This window comes from Malus domestica, chromosome 13 (assembly GCF_042453785.1).
Source record: "Malus domestica chromosome 13, GDT2T_hap1".
Classification (NCBI taxonomy): domain Eukaryota; kingdom Viridiplantae; phylum Streptophyta; class Magnoliopsida; order Rosales; family Rosaceae; genus Malus; species Malus domestica.
This window is the reverse complement of record NC_091673.1, coordinates 38,443,124-38,463,587: the sequence shown is the minus strand read 5'-3', so window position 1 is coordinate 38,463,587 and position 20,464 is coordinate 38,443,124. Positions and strand designations below refer to the sequence as shown.

The following is a 20,464-nucleotide window of genomic DNA, read 5'->3' as shown; positions in this document are numbered from 1 at the left end:
TTTAGTTTTGGGATTTTTCTGCTATGAAAAGATCCAAGCATTTCCATGGAGAAAAGGAATCAAGAATCTCAATTTTTCATCTGTGTTTCACCTCAAATTTTGACTGGGGCTTCGAGCTCGAGCAAATTAGGCTGCTGGAGAAAGATTTCCCTGGAAGCAACACAAAGCCGCTTGATCTCCGACTCCGAGAGCTGAACCTACTTCCCCAGCTTGGCTGTCGAACCTCCGTGAGCCGCTTGATTTTGTCGTCGAGCATGGCAGCGTCCATCGGTCCCTGTCCCTACGATGCCATTCGATTGGGTTCTCAGATCCTCCCTAGAATGACTCGGATATCTCCTCGAAAGAAACCCTAGAAATCCCAGAGAACAATCTTTCGGGTTTTCTTGAATCTGATTCTTAGTGTGGGCTGAATCCTCAGAGACCGATCTTTTGATGTCAGATTGGGTTTCAATGGAAGATAGCAGTTTCGGAATCAAAGGATTTATGGGGTTCCAAGTGCAAGATTTCTAGGTTTCATTAAGAGATTATGGAAAAGAGTTTCAGTTTTTTTTTCAGGGTTTTGAGTTTGGGTTGCTTCTTGGTTCTTGAAAATGGCAATGGACAGGGTTGCAATCTCGCTCAGACAAGGGTGTAGTCCATGTGTTTCTTGAAATGCCCAACTCAGAATTTTCATGTGAAGGATCTGCAGATTTTGGTATGGTTGTCTGCTTCTTCCTTCCATACTATTTCACTGAATTTGCACTGGATTTGGGTATGGTTCTTGAAGTTATTGGAGTCTAGTTGCTGTTCTTGGATTGGTGATGTTTTCTGACCCTAGGTGGGATGACGCCGGGTATGGAACCCAGGCCTATTTTGATTTGCCTTTGGATGTGTATGTTCAGCGAGAACTTGAGTCCCTGGCTCTGTTTTCTTGCAATTTTAATGCATCTTTGTTTGTGAATTTTGGTCTACTGAAGCACATTTCATTGGGTTGGATTAAGTTGCCGATTTTAGTTCAAGAAACTTTGTTAGCACAATGTAGGTTTCTTGAGAGCCTGAGTCTGAAGAAATGTCGGGGCATGAACTACCTCGATATTCGTGGGAAGAACTTCGAGTTAAAGCTAAAAACTTTGGTGGCGTGGTTAGAATCAGAGAGTTGTCAATTGGTTTGTCTCCATTTCCGATCTTGATGATGTTTTCCCCTAACTTGTTTGGTGCTTGAGTTGGAAATTCGAACGTCTGAAAAGTGGGTTGTTTGTCTGAAATTGCACAGTTTGAATATTTGGGGAAGTTCACGCTAAAAATCAGGTAAATTCGTCTTTGCTAATGATTCTGTAGTGTTTGGGAGTTTTGGTTAAGAATTTTGATGTGTTGATATCAGAAAGTGTCATTCTTTCTATGTATATCTTGGAGTGTCATTCTCTAGGATTTGAGTTTCTTAGTTAAAGATTGCGATTTGTAAATGCAAAGGCAGAAAGTGTCATTCTTTATGCGAGTATGGAGTGTCATTCTCTTTGGTTAATTTTGGTGTTAGTATTTGGGAAGATTTAGTAAGCTATCAGGAGTGTCATTCTCCTTGATTGATTTGGTTTCTTGGAGTGTCAGTCTCCTTAGTTGATTTGGTGCCAGTCTCTGTACAGTTTAGTTAGTTCAAAATATATATATATATATATATATATATATATTTTTTTTTTTTTTGCTCAAACTCCTCTGTAGATGACAAAGACTTCAACAGATTAGGATTAGAAACTGTATTGTGCAGAGCATTTTTCAGCAGCAAAGCGAGCCTCATGGGTTGATCAATTGAGCTCTCAAGGATAAAAGCATGCTTCACATGGTCCTCCTACCAAATCCCAGGCTTCACCACAACCTTTGTCATGCATTCAAAACGTCATGCAGTTCCAGATCAGTTTCAGAGCTCTAACTGGTTCAAACTTCACTTGGCTACACCAAATTCAGTTTGAGGGGGGAGTATTAACAGAAATGACACATGGCATTATTCTAGTGGTTAAGTTTGTTAATATAGTTAGAAGAGTATTATTGTAATTGGGATATATGACTATATAAAGGATTGTATAGCTATCATTTCCTTAAGTTCAGTTGTATACATTTTCTCTAATCAATCAATACAATCTCTCTTGTTTTCTCTCTACCAATTCTTTCTCTTCCTCTGTACCAATCTTCATCTTTTGCAATGTAGTTAACACCATATACTGATGAAACTTTATCACTCAACTTTACAAGTCCATAACTGATGCAAATACGAGTGAACAAAACGGTTTGTAAATTACATATAACAAATTACACAAGCCACATATTTCGATAGTGGAGACGAATGGATTTCAGAACCAAAAAAGCAAAATAACCAAGTATGGCAACGAATCAACCAACAGTTATATTCTCACAGATATGCATCTCCACACATCTAGTTTCAAATAATCATATTAACATCTAGCTTCGACACCTTTTTATTAATACTTCACCTTGTAGAGAAGATGGGCTTCAATTTCCCTTTTCCCTTTAAATTTCTAAGCTGATGAGAGAAGAAGATGGCTTGGCTTTGACAGTGCAGGCAACCAAAACACCATATAGATCTCAAGAAGATGCAGTAACAGCAGGCTTGATTGGGTTGAATGCAACCTGCTCGGCACAAGTTAGCACTTTATGAGGTCCTGCCTCTTCTCGACCGACACCCATAAGGTCAAGGTAGTACTGGTAATGTGAAACGATGTTGTTCATGGCATCAATGTCACCCTGGCCACAAACTGATTCCCCATAAAGAAGATTCATTGTAGCACCAAATCCAGGAAACCGCTTAGCCAAAGTATCATTCTTGGTGGGCTTCCAGTCTCCAACAAATGCTTCGTGGGCTGAGGGTTGTGACTTCTTGATAGGGGTCATCCACCTCCATACTGCAGCCTGGAATGCAAGAGTAGCATTCTGCTCAATGAATTCTGGATGGTTCAACAGATCCACCTTCAAAGCTTCTCCAGCTGCACCGTAATTGTAGTTCCTAGATAGTAGAAAACCAATATAAAATTGGTAATATTGTCTTTTCAAAGAACTCAAACTACAACCTAAAAACTTCAGATGTCACTAGATTTGAGGAAAAACACAAATGTGACAAATATGTCTGACCTACTGTCTGGCCTACAAAACAACTCTATCTAGTTTCCGCCACAGGTAAATTTTCACTAGTTATCTTCTAGTTTGTGAACTTGCTAATGGCATAATGGCATTACATGAGTACACTAACAAATTAATCTCATCTAATGACAGCTCGCTCTACTTCACAACTCAACTGACATCCTTTTTGGTTAATTTATTTGCTAAAAGAAAGCACGGGAAAGGAAATCCACATTAACCAATGAAATAAATAAAAGGAATACGAACCAGTAGATTGGCAAAGCACCACGACCATAGTATTCAGCTCCAGGACTGCAGGGATATGTGTACTTGTAATAGTCATCGCAGTACGACTGCATGGGACTCATTTCCCTGTTGTAGCAAAGCCCCCACGCCGACGGTCCTCCTGTGGCCACACCGTAACCACCTGGAACAATCATCCCCATTAACGTCAACAAACTTAAGAACACTAGTGTACATACATGAATTTCAGAAACCTACACTTTTATTAAGCATGTTCTTTGTATTCACAACAATATCAAGTTTTAACAAAATCTACAAAGGATTACTCATTAAATAAACACTTTTAACACGTGGAAAATGCATGTGATAAACGAAATCCAATCTGATGTTTATTTTTTCGTCGAAAACAACATTGTTCATAAACCCAATTAACTCAAACTAAACAACTCCCCAAACAAATGAAATCAAATCCAATTCATTCGGCTCAATGTTCAACAATTTTAAGCATCCAACTAACAACATTACTAATTAGCAAAGCAAGAGCTACCCACCATTGCAATTCTATGCACAAACAAGTATGGTGACTTACAAGAGGTTTTGCTGCCGACATGTCCAAGAAAGGCGGCGACCTCCTTCATCTGCATAAGCTTCCCCCCGGTGGTCCCAAATCCAAGAGGCTCGAAAAGCGCCGCGGCGGTGATAAACGCCTGGTAATCCCAAAACCCAACGGCGTGCGCCACCGGCGTGTTCCTCTTGGAGAAGAGATTCTCAAACTGGTAAGTCTGGAAGAAATCGGAGATGGTGAGATTGCAGCAATACTTTGACCACCCTTTACACTCCCACCCTTTGTCGCACAGCTTCTTCCCCTTCACCGTCTTCACTTTGGCGACGGTGGACGAGTGATCGCCGTCGCTGCTGGCACCCAGGATTACACTCAGCGCCACCACCGCCAGCAATGCAGCAGCGTAAATCTGCATGCTTGGGTGTAGGAGAAGAAATGGGTTTGCTTCAGATCTTGGCAATTGGGAGTTAAGAGCGAGCTTTTCGTTTTGATGAGGTAAGCGTTCGACGGGGTGTCGCGTTCGGGACTGGGGTAGATGGGAGTGTTGGGGGTTAAATGGAGTGCAAGTTGGGGAGGGAGTGGACGGCAAATGACAAGGGTGATTGGATCGGGACATCTGGAAGGTGTTTGAGGTTTAGTGAAGGAACAGACTGGAATTATGTTGGAGGGGGATGACCCACGAAGCTCTACCGACAGCTGCTGAAGTAAGCCTAGCCATTCTTAACACGACTCGATAATTTAACATGATACGATACGAAATTAATATCTGTTTCGATCGATACGATAACGAATCGGATCATTATCAGGTAACCCGATAAGTATCTGTTAAGATAACGGGTTGGTTCTAGTACTGGTATACACGTAGGTAACACGATAAACAAAATTTTAATTTTATAACCCTAAAAAAATACTATAATAATTATATATATTAATTTAACAAAAATTATAATAATTATATATATATATATATATATAAATTAAATATTAAAAATTGGTGACCATTGGATTAGCTTAAATATAAATATCATTTAATTTCTTAAGTGTTATACGTACAAAATAAATAAATTTAAATCTACTTAATAAATATATATACCATTGAACTTGATGGGATACGAATTCTACGAAACTAATTTCAATGATCTAACTGTCAAATTTGTTTGTATATGCTTCGATATCGCATCAGCAAAAATTTGCAAAAAACAAACATTCAGAGATCAAGTAACAAAACAAAACATTTCGACGGTTATCAATGAAAAATCATGATTTAATGGTTATTTTAACTCCAATTTTGATGATTTTTTTACAGCTACACTCCTTGACCCTATATGAATACAATGAATAAACTCGATCTTCAATTTAAAATATTTACACTAGTGGATACCATAAAATCTTATGTTATACTTAATAAAAGTATGAGTAAACTCTTAAGTGTTAGTGAATCTATTGTTTTGATGGGATACGCATTCTTTGAAACTAGCTTTAACTACCCAACCGTCAAACATGTTTGTATATACTTCGAGATCGCATATGCCAAAAATTGCAAAAAACAAACATTCAGGGATCAAGTAACGGGACAAAACTTTTCAACGATTATAAAATGAAAAATCACGATTTAACGGTCATTTTAACTTCGATTTTGATGATTTTTTTACAACTACACTCCTTGTGTCACAGCCCGTCCCAAAATAAATTAGTGATGACGTGAGTTGACTATTTTATCCTTGGACGTGAGTGTTGTGGTGTGTGTTATGCTTGTTAGTGGTGGTCCAAACTTATGTTTTTCCTTAATTTTTGGACCAAATTAGAACTTAGTTTTTGTGGTTTTGGTTGGTGACCCACGTGGACCACTCACACACACACGCAAACTCTTCCTCTCTCTCTCTCTCGTGCAATCTCTCTCTCCTTCCTTATAGATTTTTTAGAAAATCCGTACAAAACGTACGAACAAACTCCAAGCTTTCCATTTCAGGCACGGATCGACATTAAAAAGGTAATGTTTTTGTTCCCTACAAGCTCCTCAGTCCATTCGTACTATTTTTAGAACTTGAAACCTTCAAAAAACCTAGTTTCTCTCGAACTCCGATTTAGGTACTATTCATGCAATCGTAAAATCACGTGTTTTTTGGGGATTTCAAGCTTATAGGTAGCTTAGGGAGGTCCTCACGAGGCTCGAAGTGGTTCGTTGGAAGAATTTGGACGTCGGATTATTGAGAACCATGAGTTTTAAGAATTGCCGGAATATCGAGTCTTTTTCTGTCAATTTTCCGGTGATTTCAGGGCTCGACTCAGGTATAGTTTTGTTCGTCTTGGTGAGATCTTCAAAATGGTTCAAGTTTCATGAAGTTTGGTGTTAAAACGAGAGATATAAGGTTTTGAAATTAAACCCAGAAACCGGCAAAATCAACAACGTCCGGAGACTCGTCGAAGAAGATGAAGGCATATTTCGTCAATTTTGATGGAATATGATAACGGTGTTAGATGACGCCGTTAATAATCAATGGTATATGCTTGTTTTTGGATGGAATATTCCTTAACACTGTTAGGGTTACCGTCAGTGTGCCTGGCACATGCCCGCGCATGGAAGGCGCGTCTGGCCGTGCCTTGGCCGGAGCGTGGGTGGTCGGAAATTTTTCTAAAAATATGGGGATGTTCGTGAGGTTGTGTAGATCACGTTGGTATATTCAAACATCCCATTTGAGCAATGTATGCGAAGTTATTAGCTAGTATTGGTTAGGTGCTTTAAATTAACCTTTTTATAGTTGTTTCGCATATAGGGGAGGCTTATCCCGAGGACAAGCGCAGTCAAGGGCGACTCGAGGGCTACGACGCTTTAACATACCAGTGAGTGGGCTTTTGTTTTTCAATATATACTTATATACTTGATATTTTCCCAGAAAATGCGTTTAAATGAAAGTATGCCTTGAAATGCAATGCATATAAATTTATATTCTGTATATGAACTGGTATATGATGCATATTATATAATTGTGGTCATGTGGACGCTCAGGTAAGCCCAAGTGAGTTATGAATTGTGATCGTGATTAAAGTTGTGATTGAGAAATATTGAGCTCATAAACCTGCACCTGGGGTGATTGTGATTTAGCCAGAAATATGGCACAGGCCTGTTTATAATGTCACCTCCCACCCCATATGCTCTCATTGGATCCAATTTAGGTGCACAGTCTTGTCGTACAGACCATCATAGGTGGTTCTGACTTGTAGGTGACTAGCGATTTATCGCCCAGCTATCATGAGAGCGTAGTATTGAGCATAATTATATTAGACCCAGTCTTGTCTTACAGACCCTTTTAGTGGTTCCCGACTTATGTGCAGTGTAGTGCCGTATAGGTCATTGTAGTGACTCCGGCTAGATTGAATAATGAGCTATGAATTCAGCCGTACAGACTTATGCAGGGGTTTCGACTAATATGTTGTCGTCCATGAATTTATTCTCACATGAGTTACTTATTCTATTTTATGTTTTGGCATGGCATACTTATGAATATGATTATGTGAAGCATGATTTGAATTGAGATATTTACATATATATATATATATATATATATATATATATATATATATATATATAGAGCTTAAGGGGAGGGATCCCCATTTTTTGAAAAAAATGAGGATTAGGTGTGGGGCCCACTTCACATCTAATTTCAACGATCCGAACCGTCTATTTTGTTAGTCTCGATTCATAGATCATCCTTGCAAAATATTAGCTAAATTGGAAATGTTTAAGATATCTAATTGGGTTCAAGGAAATGAACGAATACTTTGTTATATAAGAAAATATGAAATTTGATATTGATAATTAAATAGGCAAATGGTTTCGGATTGAATTGAATTTTTGCAAGGATGATCTATGAATCGAGACTAACAAAATAGACGGTTTGGATCGTTGAAATTTGATGTGAAGTGGGCCCCACACCTAATCCCCATTTTTTTCAAAAAATGGGGATCCCTCCCCTTAAGCTCTCTGTATATATATATATATATATATATATATATATATATATATATATATATATATATGCATATGTTTATATTCTATTCTGGGAAAATTATACATGTTTTACAGCGGGGGGTTAGAGCATTTTAAATGATGAAATGGTTTTGAAAAACATTTGTTTTTGCCCACTCACATTTTCTGTTTTACGCCCCTCCAGGTTTTAGGTAGTCTTGCTGTTGGTGGCGTACGAGGATTTCGGCGGTACTGACATAATAAAATAATTGTAGGACATTTTCTGGTACTATATAACTAGTACTTGTCCTACTGGACTGCACCTAGACTTTCTATGCTCTGATTAGGAGTATTTACACTTGTATCTCACTCCTAGCACTTTCTGTTTATTAGTGCACAATAGTAGTTTTCGGTTTTTATTTATTTGTATAATTCTTATCTTTATTGATTCTACACTGTGCACATGGCTATGTCACCTTCACGTGACGACCAGCATGCCTCGATCTTGGTCGGGGTGTGTCAGTTTGGTATCAGAGCCTAGGTTAGCTGTCCTGTATATCTAGTGAATGATCTAATCCTTGTGATGTCTTCTATCAGAACTTCGTAGAGAGCCACGTCACTCAGCTGAGCCTAGTTTCCCTGATATTGCTCAATTAGGGGAAGCTATAGTTAATGCCATTCAGTCTTCGTTCCGTCCACCTTAAAGGACACCCCTTGAGACTGTGCATAACCTGAAGCTGACTCATTTCATGGGAAATGAAGGACATGAGGGAACGGAGAAGTGGCTTAATCATGTTGAGAAGACTTTCCTTGTGATGCAGAGTCGGGGGAATCTTCCTCCTGATATGTCGGTCGAGACAACTACCTGGTTTTTAGGTTCGGAGCTTGTATCCTAGTGGAGACATGAGTCATATCAGATGCCACCAGAATTTGTTGCCGATTGGGAAGTGTTTAAACAGTTGTTTCGGAAACGGTTTATTCCCCCTGAGTATATTGACGTCAGAAACAAAAATTTACGCATCTGAAACAAGGAAAGATGTCAGCGAATGAGTATTACAGGTAGTTCACTGATTTGTCTCGATATGATCCGGAGGTTGTTGCTAATTCGGTCGAGATGCTCCGTCACTTCAGGTTGGGTACTAAGAAGAAATGGCGTTCTATAGCGCCATCGACTCCCTATGCCACTTACCAAAAGTTTTATAAGGTTTTACTGCGGATTGAGGACTCAGAGAACATGCCCAGTGAAAGTGAAGATGAAGAAGAAAAGAATGGGAACAGAGGCAAGATAATAAAGGTAAAGGTCAAGCATCTCAGGGACCTCGTAAGACCCAGAGCTTTAGAAGCGGTGGCAGTTCCAGCTCTTCTAGTGGAGGTTTGAGCTCTAATATGCAAATCAGAGGGGGTAGATTTTCTAGAGGTCAGAGATTTTAGAGGCAAAGGGACTTTGGTGGTTCAGGTGGATCGAGTGCTCCTTGATGCCGCAAGTGTAATAATAGGCTTTTTGCGGAGTGTAGGAGAGATAGCAGTGCATGTTATACTTGTGGACAGATGGGGCATAAGGTTGCTCATTGCCCTCAGAATCAGTAGAGGCCGCAACATCATCCCTTACCACCGTCTGCACCGATCCAGCAAGCTTCAGGATCTAATGGTTATGCCAAGACGGGACGAAGAGGTGCTTATCATTATCAGGGTGACGCTGCTCCTTATGCTACAGGGCAGTATCAGTACTCACAAGATCCTCATTATCAGGGTGGTTACCCTCAGTAACAGGGAGGTTCTGTGCCATATCAACCACATTCAGCCGGTGGATCCCAGTGGTACTAAGGGGGACAGCCCCAGCAAGTAGAGATTGCTACTAGCAGTGCAGGATCTTCGAGGCAGTCTGGTCTACCAAGACAAGGACGAGGTGTTCATGCTAACAAAGTGAAGGAAAATTTTGTGAAAACATGTTCATTTGAATAACATCTATAGCATGCAATTAACAATTAAAAGGCGGAATCATGCTTGTATGCACTCAAAAACAAAACATTACCCATGAAATTCAAAGCCTAGTAGATTGGTGAACCTTGACTCAACTTAAAACATCATTTGTTAGTTGAGAAATTATACCTTTGTAGATTCCTCTTTGCATAAGCAAAGGCTAATCACCCAAAGAGAGGGCCTTCATTCCTTGCATCTTAGATCTATGGATTTGGATGGATGAAATGGTTCTCCAAGTTCCCAAAATTGAGAACCTCTAAGTCTCTTCACCAAGGTCAGATTGAAGAAGAAATGAGTGACCTTGGAGTAGTAGGATTGCTAGCTAAACCCTCCAAGGAGGCCGGCCACTTTAGAGAGAAAGGAGAGCTTATGTTCTCATTCTTTCCCCAAAAGAAAACCCTAAATGAATTTTGGCTATAAAGTCATATTTATACCTTAATTAATTGGAGTGGCAAACTTGTAAATAAGTCCAAAACTCACTCCATCTCTAAATGGCCGGCCTTAGGGTATTATTGGGCTAATTGGGCCTTTGTGAATCATTATTCATTAAGTTGTCATACAACTTAAGTCAATGGGCTTGACGTTCGAAGCCCATTGGGCCTTAAGGTCCAAAACTATCCCAAGGTCTTTAACGAACTTATTCGTTTGATTAATTAACATATTAATTAATCCTTGCCATAAATAATTAAACCATTTAATTATTCTTACTCATCTCCATTGTTTCTTCAATCTCCACCTTACACGGTGTACGATCCATTAGGTTCCTTTTAGCGAGGCAGTGGGCGATTAAAACCATTTCAAATCGATTGTGAATTGAAACTTACTTTCAATTCTCCCTTTAGTGATTATATACGTTTAGGACTTCCACAAACCATGAGTGACACCTAGCAGCATATCATGGTTACCCAAGCTAATCAAAAGAGGTGGAGAACCTATTTAGTTTAGGATTACAAATGCAATACGGTCTTTCTCTAATACAATACTCTTGACCACATTGTTTGGTTTGATAGTTTATTCATGTCTACTATCCAATGTGATTCGTGTGCTTATATGATTACCTTGAATGTGATTTGGAACGACTTCCTAAATCTCATTCATACTCTGGCCAGAGATTCTTAATCATATCATAGAGTATTCTCCCCCAAACGGTTTGAAGGTTAGAGATCCCTTGTTGCGCATTCACTTGCCTCCATGGCTAAGTGGCTTAACCTCGACGATGCCGTGGACACCCGCGGATGGGGTGACTTTGACATAATCAAAGATCAAGGACCTAACCACAAGACAACTATGATGCCTCAGGTCAAAGGACTACTTTGCATTATCCCAACCATGAGTTCTCATGTGACATGAGTATGAGAACTCTTCGTTGATCGTGTTCAGTGAACTCATTCTCTATTGAGCACCTACGTACTTGTCTTGATGTCACACACACCAATGACTCGAGACTAGTCACTCTCCCTGAGAGAAGACACAGCACGTACTGATCTTAACGGACTGTCAATGCCCAATTGGCAATCCTATGATCAGGAACGTTTAGGATGTGTCTACGAAAGAATGGTCTCATGAATCTAACTTCTTTAGATCGCATTCTCCCAATCACATATTCCTTGGACTTATCGTTTAAGCGTATAACATTTATATGAGACGGCTCAAACAATAATCTTTGCCCTTGATATTAAACTAGATTAGTTTAACATGTGAAATGTCTAAAAAGTATCATCACATGATTGGTTTTAGGGCACATTTCCAACACAAAGGTCGTGGTGGACGACAGTAGAATCAAGGACGTATCCATAACATGACACTGCAAGATGCTCAGAACAATCTTGATTTAATCATGGGTACGTTAAATATTCTTGGTCATTTTGCTAGAGTATTAATTGATTGTGGTGCTACATATTCTGTTTTTTCTCATACATTTGCTTAAGTGACGCAACCTCATCCTACACCTCTAGGATACGATTTAGAGTTTTCTATGCCTAGAGGGGATAGATGTTTTGTGGATTAGGTATATCCAGGATGTCTAGTGATGGTGGAGGATGTGGTTATGACAGCTAATCTTATGTCGTTGGACATTGTGGATTTTGATGTGATTTTGGGCACTAATTGGTTGCACTATAATCGTGCCAAGATAGATTGTTATGGAAAGACAGTTACTTTCCATCATCCTGGATTACCTGAAGTTACATTTGTAGGAGAGCCTAATGGGGTGAGGCATGGTGTTATTTCTGCCATGAAAGCCAAAAGATTGTTGTAGAAAGGTTGTCAGGGATATTTGGCTCATGTGATGTTGAATGATAATGCTCCTAGTAGTGTGGAGGATGTACGTGTGGTTAGGCATTTTTCAGATGTGTTTCCTGATGATTTGCCTGGATTGCCGCTAGATAGAGATGTGGAGTTCGTTATTGATCTGCTTCCAGGTACGAATCTTATATCTTTGTCTCCTTATAGAATGACTCCTGCTGAATTAAGGGAATTGAAAGTTCAGTTGCAAGAATTAGTGGATAAAGGTTTTATTCAGCCTAGTAGTTCACCATGGGGAGCTCCAGTTTTATTTGTGAGGAAGAAAGACGGAACCTTAAGGCTATGCATTGATTATAGGCAATTGAATAGGGTAACAATTAAGAACAGTTATCCGTTACCTCGCATAGATGATTTGTTTGATCAACTCCGAGGTGCCTATGTATTCTCTAAGATTGACCTGAGGTCTGGTTACTACCAGTTGAAGATTAGAAGTGAAGATGTCCCTAAGACCGCATTCAAGACTCGATATGGTCATTATGAGTTTCTTGTGATCCCATTCAGGTTAACTAATGCGCCAGATTGAATAATGAGCTATAAATTCAGCCGTACAAACTTATGCAGGGGTTCCGGCTAATATGTTATTTTCCATGAATTTATTCTCACCTGAGTTACTTATTCTATTTTATGTTTTGGCATGGCATACTTAAGAATATGATTATGTGAAGCATGATTTGAATTGAGATATTTACATATATATATATATATATATGCATATGTTTATATTCTATTCTGGGAAAATTATACATGTTTTACAGTGAGGGGTTAGAGCATTTTAAATGATGAAATGGTTTTGAAAAACATTTATTTTTGCCCACTCACATTTTCTGTTTTGCACCCTTCCAGGTTTTATGTAGTCTTGCTGTTGGTGGCGTACGAGGATTTCGGTGGTTCTGACATAATAAAATAATTCTCGGACATTTTATGGTACTGTATAACTAGCACTTGTCCTACTGGACTGCACCTAGACTTTCTATGCTCTGATTAGGAGTATTTACACTTGTATCTCACTCCTAGCACTTCCTGTTTATTAGTGCACATTAGTGGTTTTCAATTTTTATTTATTCGTATAATTCTTATCTTTATTGCTTCCACACTGTGCACATGGCTACGTCACCCTCACGTGACGGCCAATATGTCTCGATCTCGGTCGGGGTGTGTCACCTTGACCCTATATGAATACAATGAATGAATTCAATCTTCAATTTAAAATATTTACACTAGTGGCTACCACAACATTTTATGTTATACATAATGAAAGTATAAATAAACTCTAAGTGTTAGTGAATCTATCGTTTTGATGGGATACGCATTCTACGAAACTAATTTCAATGATCTAACAGTCAAACTTGTTTGTATTTGCTTCAAGATCGCATACGCCAAAAATCGAAAAAAACAAACATTCAGAGATCATCAACGAAAAATCACGATTTAACGATTATTTTAGCTCTGATTTTGATGATTTTTTACAGCTACACTCCTTGACCTTATACCAATACAATGAATGAACTCGATCTTCAATTTAAAATATTTACACTAGTTGATACCACAAAATCTTATGTTACACTTAATGAAAGTATGAATAAACTCTCAAGTGTTAGTGAATCTATTGTTTTTATGGGATACGCATTCTATGAAACTAGTTTCAACGATCCAACCTTCAAACATGTTTTTATATACTTCGAGATCGCATACGCCAAAAATTGCAAAAAACAAACATTCAGAGATCAAGTAACGAGACAAAACTTTTCGACGGTTATCAACGAAAAATCCACAATTTAACAGTTATTTTAACTCCGATTTTGATGATTTTTTACAGCTTCACTCCTTGACCCTATATGAATACAATGAATGAACTTGATCTTCAATTTAAAATATTTACACTAGTTGATACCACAAAATCTTATGTTATACTTAATGAAAGTATGAATAAACTCTTAAGTGTTAGTGAATCTATCGTTTTGATGGGATACGCATTCTACGAAACTAATTTCAACGATCCAACCGTCAAACTTGTTTGTATGTTCTTCGAGATCGCATACACTAAAAATCGCAAAAAAACAAATATTCAGAGATTAAGTAACAAGACAAAACTTTTCGACGGTTATCAACAAAAAATCATGATTTAACGGTTATATTAACTCTGATTTTGATGATTTTTTTACAGCTACACTCGTTGACCCTATATGAATGCAATGAATGAACTCGATCTTCAATTTAAAATATTTACACTAGTGGATACCACAAAATCTTATGTTATACTTAATGAAAGTATGAATAAACTCTTAAATGTTAGTGAATCTATTGTTTTGATGAGATATGCATTCTACGAAATTAGTTTCAATGATCCAACCGTCAAACATGTTTGTATATACTTCGAGATCACATACGCCAAAAATTGCAAACATTCAGAGATCAAGTAACAAAACAAAACTTTTTGACGGTTATCAACGAAAAATCACGATTTAACGGTTATTTTAACTCCGATTTTGATGATTTTTTACAGCTACACTCGTTAACCCTATATGAATATAGTGAATGAATTCAATATTCATTTTAAAATATTTACACTAGTGGATACCACAAAATCTTATGTTATACTTAATGAAAGTATGAATAAACTCTAAGTGTGGTAAATCTATCGTTTTTATGGGATACGCATTCTACGACACTAATTTCAACCATCCAACCGTCAAATTTGTTTGTATATGCTTCAAGATTGCATTCGCCAAAAGTCCCAAAAAACAAACATTCAGAGATCAAGTAACGGGACAAAACTTTTCAACGGTTATCAACGAAAAATCACGATTTAACGGTTATTTTAACTCTGATTTTGATGATTTTTTACAGCTATACTCCTTGACTCTATATGAATACAATGAATGAATTTGATCTTCAATTTAAAATATTTACACTAGTGGATACCACAAAATCTTATGTCTTGATGATCGATGAAAATTGAGGATTTTGTAAAAGGAATAACATACAAGCTTTGAGTTCCATTGACAAGGTTTAAAATTTTGAGAAAGGCTTCACAACCTTGAAAACAAAAGCTCCTTCATTTTGCATATCCTTGCACATTTAATATTTTGTGATAGACTAGTAGTGTATGGATGTTTGTTTATTAGGCTCTTATTTTCAAGTATAGATGTAGTACTTAAACGACAAATGTGTTTTAATGTTTTGAAATAATATTTATGTGGCAATGTGTGGTATGTGCAAATTTAAGAATTTTTTTTTCTTAATGGATCATTACGTGTGTAACACAACACGACCCGTTAAGATAACAGATGTTACACGAAAACAACACGTATACGACAAATATGACCCGTTTACCAAGCCTAGGCTGAAGTGCTGTGTCAAGTCTTAGTACTACCCTTGGCAGAATGACAAAAGGAAACAAAATGGGAATGGAATAAGTATCCAAAACTACGATTTTGCTACAATATTTACATGCATTTAAATTAATATAATTGTTATTTGACGGTTATATATAATTCGTGTAAGTAATGTATCTGACCGTCGAGGTTGTAATAATTGTATTAAATACATATAACTATTGTATAAAATACAAAAAATAAGAAACAATAAAATACAGAAGATGACTATAAATAATTTGAGTCTAAAATCCGAAGTGTTTTTTTATCAAAATAAGTTTGGAATACTTCGGAAAAATTCAAAACGAAAATTTGGAATTCTTGGAATTTCTAAATGAATTCTCGTTTTTTTTTGTTTTTGTTTTTTGTTTTGGAAAATATTCAGATTCGGAAAGTTTTTACTATCGAAATCGAAAACACCATTCCAACTTGCACTCCTATATGCAATAGATTAATGTCACTTATGAACAAAAGCAGATGTATCAACGCTAATTTACAACATGCTAGAAAGTGTCATTTCTCCCCCCCCCCCTAACGACGAAAAAAATGTCTTATTAAATTGACAACATGCAAAATTGCACTACATATGAGTACAATTAAAAAGAAATAGAGTTGAATCTTAAATTTAACCAGTGAACTATCTTTGCATATTCTATTACTTGTTGGTTGAAAAATTAACCTCATCCAAAACGATCACGATGATGCATGTGATTAAGATGCTTCTCTCAAGAAGAAATTAGCGATGAATAAAATACACAAAGCTTTTTGTAAGCTATGAGAAATTGTATGGTCAAAATCAATCTCAAGTGACACGAAATAGCCAACAAAAATTGAGGCCCTTAAAATAATTACTGAATAAAAATTCTAAATTCTAAAGATATCACATAAAGGATCCATCATTTGTCGAGTTTTAATCAATGTAAAAGTATTGGCACCTAAATAAAGTCTTTGCATTAGGTTGAAGAAGAACAAGATTTGTGTTAGACCATCTTCAATGCTAAAGGTCTTAAACCCAAACTTGATGACCCTAACAACATGTTTTTTACCCTCCAAAAACCTTTACTATTAATGTTAGATCTCATATCGCCCATGGGAGTGGATCCTCTATGCCTTATATGTACATGCCGACCTCTTCCTAACACGAGGCCTTTTGGGAACTCACTAGCTTCGGATTCCATCGGAACTCCGAAGTTAAACGAGTTCGGGTGAGAGCATTCCCAGGATGGGTGACCTACATGGAAGTTCTCGTATGAGTTCCCAGAAACAAAACCGTGAGGGCGTGGTTGGGGCCCAAAGCGGACAATATCATGTTACGGCTGAGCCGAGTCTTGGATGTGACAGAATGGTATCAGAGCCACTCTGCTGTTCAGTGTGAGTATGCCAACGAGGACGTCGGGCCCTTAAGGGGGGTGGATTGTAACATCCCACATCAACCAACAGAGATGAGGTAATGTGCCTTATATGTACATGCCCACCTCCATATAGCACGAGGCCTTTTGAGAGCTCATTGGCTTCAAATTCCTTAGGAACTTCGAAGTTAAGCGAGATCGTGTGAGAACAATCCTAGGATGGGTGACCCACTGGGGAGTTCTTGTGTGAGTCCCCAGAAAGAAAACTGTAAGGGCATGGTTGGGGCCCAAAATGGACAATAGTGTGGTACGACGGAGTCGAGCCCGAGATCTGGTGAACCCTAGGTCGGGATGTGACAATTTGGTATCAGAGCCAATCCCTGGCCGGAAGTGTGTCGACGAGGACGTCGGGCCTCTAAGGGGGGTGGATTGTTAGATCCCACATCGCCCAGGGGAATGGATCCTCTATGCCTTATATGTACATGTCCACCTCTTCCTAACATGAGGCCTTTTGGGAGCTCACTGGCTTCGAATTCCATCGGAACTCCGAAGTTAAATGAGTTCAGGCTAGGGCATCCCAGGATGGGTGACCTACTGGGAAGTTCTCGTGTAAGTTCTTAGAAACAAAACCATGAGGGCGTGGTTGGGGCCCAAAGCGAACAATATCATGCTACGGCAGAGCTGGGTTTGGGATGTGACAGAATGGTATCAGAGCCACTCTACTGTTCGGTGTGAGTGTGCCGATGAGGACATCAGGCCCTTAAGCGGGGTGGATTATAACATCCCACATCAACCAACGGAGAGAAGGTGATGTACCATCTATGTATATACCTATCTCCATATAGCACAGGCCTTTTGAGAGCTCACTGACTTCGGATTCCGTAGGAACTCCGAAGTTAAGCGAGATCGTGCGAGAGTAATCCCAGGATGGGTGACCAATTGGGAAGTTCTCGTGTGAGTTCCCAGAAACAAAGCCATGAGGGCGTGGTCAGGGCCTAAAGCGGACAATATCGTGATACGGTGAAGTCAAGCCCGGGTTGGGATATGACATTCAAACCATGTAGTCTAAAAATTTAGCACTTTTGTATTCATTGTTGAAAAAGTGCTTAACCTCATTCATTTTCCTATCAACTTTTTTGAAGTAAATTTTGTTGATGTTACTTAAATTTATTTTTACGAGCCTTTTAACCTCATAAATCACATTGCAATAGTTTATTTTATCAAAACAATTACAAACATAGCAGATGTCGTTTTACCACAGTGGCAAAAAACAATCATGTATATACACTATAGTGCGGCTTTGATCTTCACTGATTCACGTCCCTTCTAACAACTAACTATTTAACCCACTAACACTACTGTTTGTTAAAAAAAAAAGGGTCATTTTGGTTCCGGTCCTTCATCAACATAATTGTTGGACTGAAACCTTATTTGTTTAAATATTGTGATCAAGGTCCTTAGCATCATCTAAGAGATTTAACTTATGCACTTTTGCATTTTGTCACATCCCGGCCGGGGCCCCCACCACATCCTAGGCTCGATTCCGCCGTAACACCATATTGTTCGCTTTGGGCCCCGACCACGCCCTCATGATTTTGTTTCTAGGAACTCACACGAGAACTTGCCAGTGGGTCACCCATCATGGAATTGCTCTCGCGCGAAAACTTAGGAGTTCCGATGGAACTCGAAGCCAATGAGCTCCCAAAAGGCCTCGTGTTAGGTAAAGATGAAAATATACATATAAGTCTTACATGATCCACTCCCATGGGTGACGTGGGATGTTACAAGGCACACCCCTTGTGGGCCCGACATCCTTGTCGGCACACTTTCGACCAGGGATTTGTTGGAAATGTGCCCTAAAACCAATCATATGATGATACTTTACGAACATTTCACATGTTAAAATAATACAGTTTAATTTTAAAGGGCAAAGATTATTGTTTGAAGCCGTCTCATGTAAATGTTATACGCTTAAACGATAAGTCCAAGGAATATGTAATTGGGAGAATGCGATCTAAAGAAGTTAGATTCATGAGACCATTCTCTTTTGTATACATATCCTAAACGTTCCTGATCATAGGATTGCCAATTGGGCATTGACAGTTCGTTAAGATCAATACGTGCTATGTCTTCTCTTAGGGAGAGTGATTGGTCTCGAGTCATTGGTGTTACTGACACCACAACAAGTATGTAGGTGCTCGATAAAGAATGAGTTCACTGAACACGATCAACAAGGAGTTCTCATACTTATGTCACATGAGAACTCATGGTTGGGATAATGCAAAGTAGTCCTTTGACGTGAGGCATCATAGTTGTCTTGTGGTTAGGTCCTTGATCTTTGACTATGTCAAAGTCACTACATCCGAGGGTGTCCACGACATAGTAGGGGTTAAGCCACTTAGCCATGGAGGCAAGTGAATGCGCAACAAAGGATCTCTAACCTTCAAACTGTTTAAGGGGGAATACTCTATGATATGATTAAGAATCTCTGGCCAGAGTATGAATGAGATTTAGGAAGTCGTTCCAAATCACATTCAAGGTAATCATGTAAGTAAATGAATCACATTGGATAGTAGACATGAATAAACTATCAAACCAAACAATGTGGTCAAGAGTATTGTATTAGAGAAATACCGTATTGCATTGTAATCCTAAACTGAATAGGTTCTCCACCTCTTATGATTAGCTTGGGTAACCATGACATACTGCTAGGTGTCACTCATGGTTTGTGGGAGCCCTAAACGTGTATAATCACTAAAGGGAGAATTGAAAGTAAGTTTCAATTCACAATCGATTTGAAAGAGTTCTAATCACCCACTGCCTCACTAAAAAGAACATAATGGATCGCACACCGTGTAAGGTAGAGATTGAAGAAACAACAGAGATGAGTAAGGATAATTAAATGATTTAATTATTTATGGCTATGATTAATTAATATGTTAATTAATCAAACGAATAAGTTCGTTATAGACCTCGGGTTAGTTTTGGGCCGTAAGGCCCAAAGGGATTTGAATGTCAAGCCCATTAACTCAAGTTGTATGACAACTTGAAACCAAAAAGGGCTTGAAAGCTCAGTGAACCCTTAATGGCCGACCATATAGAGAGGGGTAGTGAACTTGGCTTAATTGCAAGTTTGCCACTCCATTGTGAGGTGGTATAAAGGCAACTTTATAGCCATTTCATCCTTAGGGTTTCTTTTGGAGAAAATATGAGAACACAAGCTCCCTTTTCTCTCTAAGAGGCCGGCCACCCTAGAGGATTTTAGCTAGCAATTTTACTTCCTCTAGGCCACTCATCTCTTCTTCAAGTCCTACCTTGGTGTGGAGACTTAGAGGTTCTCAACTTTGGGAACTTGGAGAATCCTTTCAACCATCCTCATCCAAGAAATCCATGGACCTAAGAAGCAAGGAATGAAGGCCATCTCCTTGGGTGATTAGCCTTTGCTTATGCAAAGAGGAATCAACAAAGGTATAACATTTCTCAACTCACTTGGTTCTTGAGTTGAGTCTTGGTTCACCCTTCTACTAGGCTTTGAATGTCATGGGTAATTTTTTGTTTTTGAGTGCATACAAGCATGATT

The 20,464-nt window shown here is 38.5% G+C and overlaps 1 protein-coding gene across 1 annotated transcript; it reads right to left on the bottom strand.

Annotated features, from left to right (window-relative positions):
* Nucleotides 1-2,246: 2,246 nt before the first annotated feature.
* Nucleotides 2,247-4,622, bottom strand: LOC103453829 (chitinase-like protein 1). Its single transcript, XM_008393411.4, has 3 exons — nt 3,938-4,622; nt 3,373-3,532; nt 2,247-2,992 (listed from the first exon to the last, which is right to left on the bottom strand). Exons 1-3 carry the CDS (start codon nt 4,524-4,526, stop codon nt 2,575-2,577), a joined length of 1,167 nt encoding a protein of 388 aa, XP_008391633.1. The 5' UTR covers nt 4,527-4,622; the 3' UTR covers nt 2,247-2,574.
* Nucleotides 4,623-20,464: the final 15,842 nt, after the last annotated feature.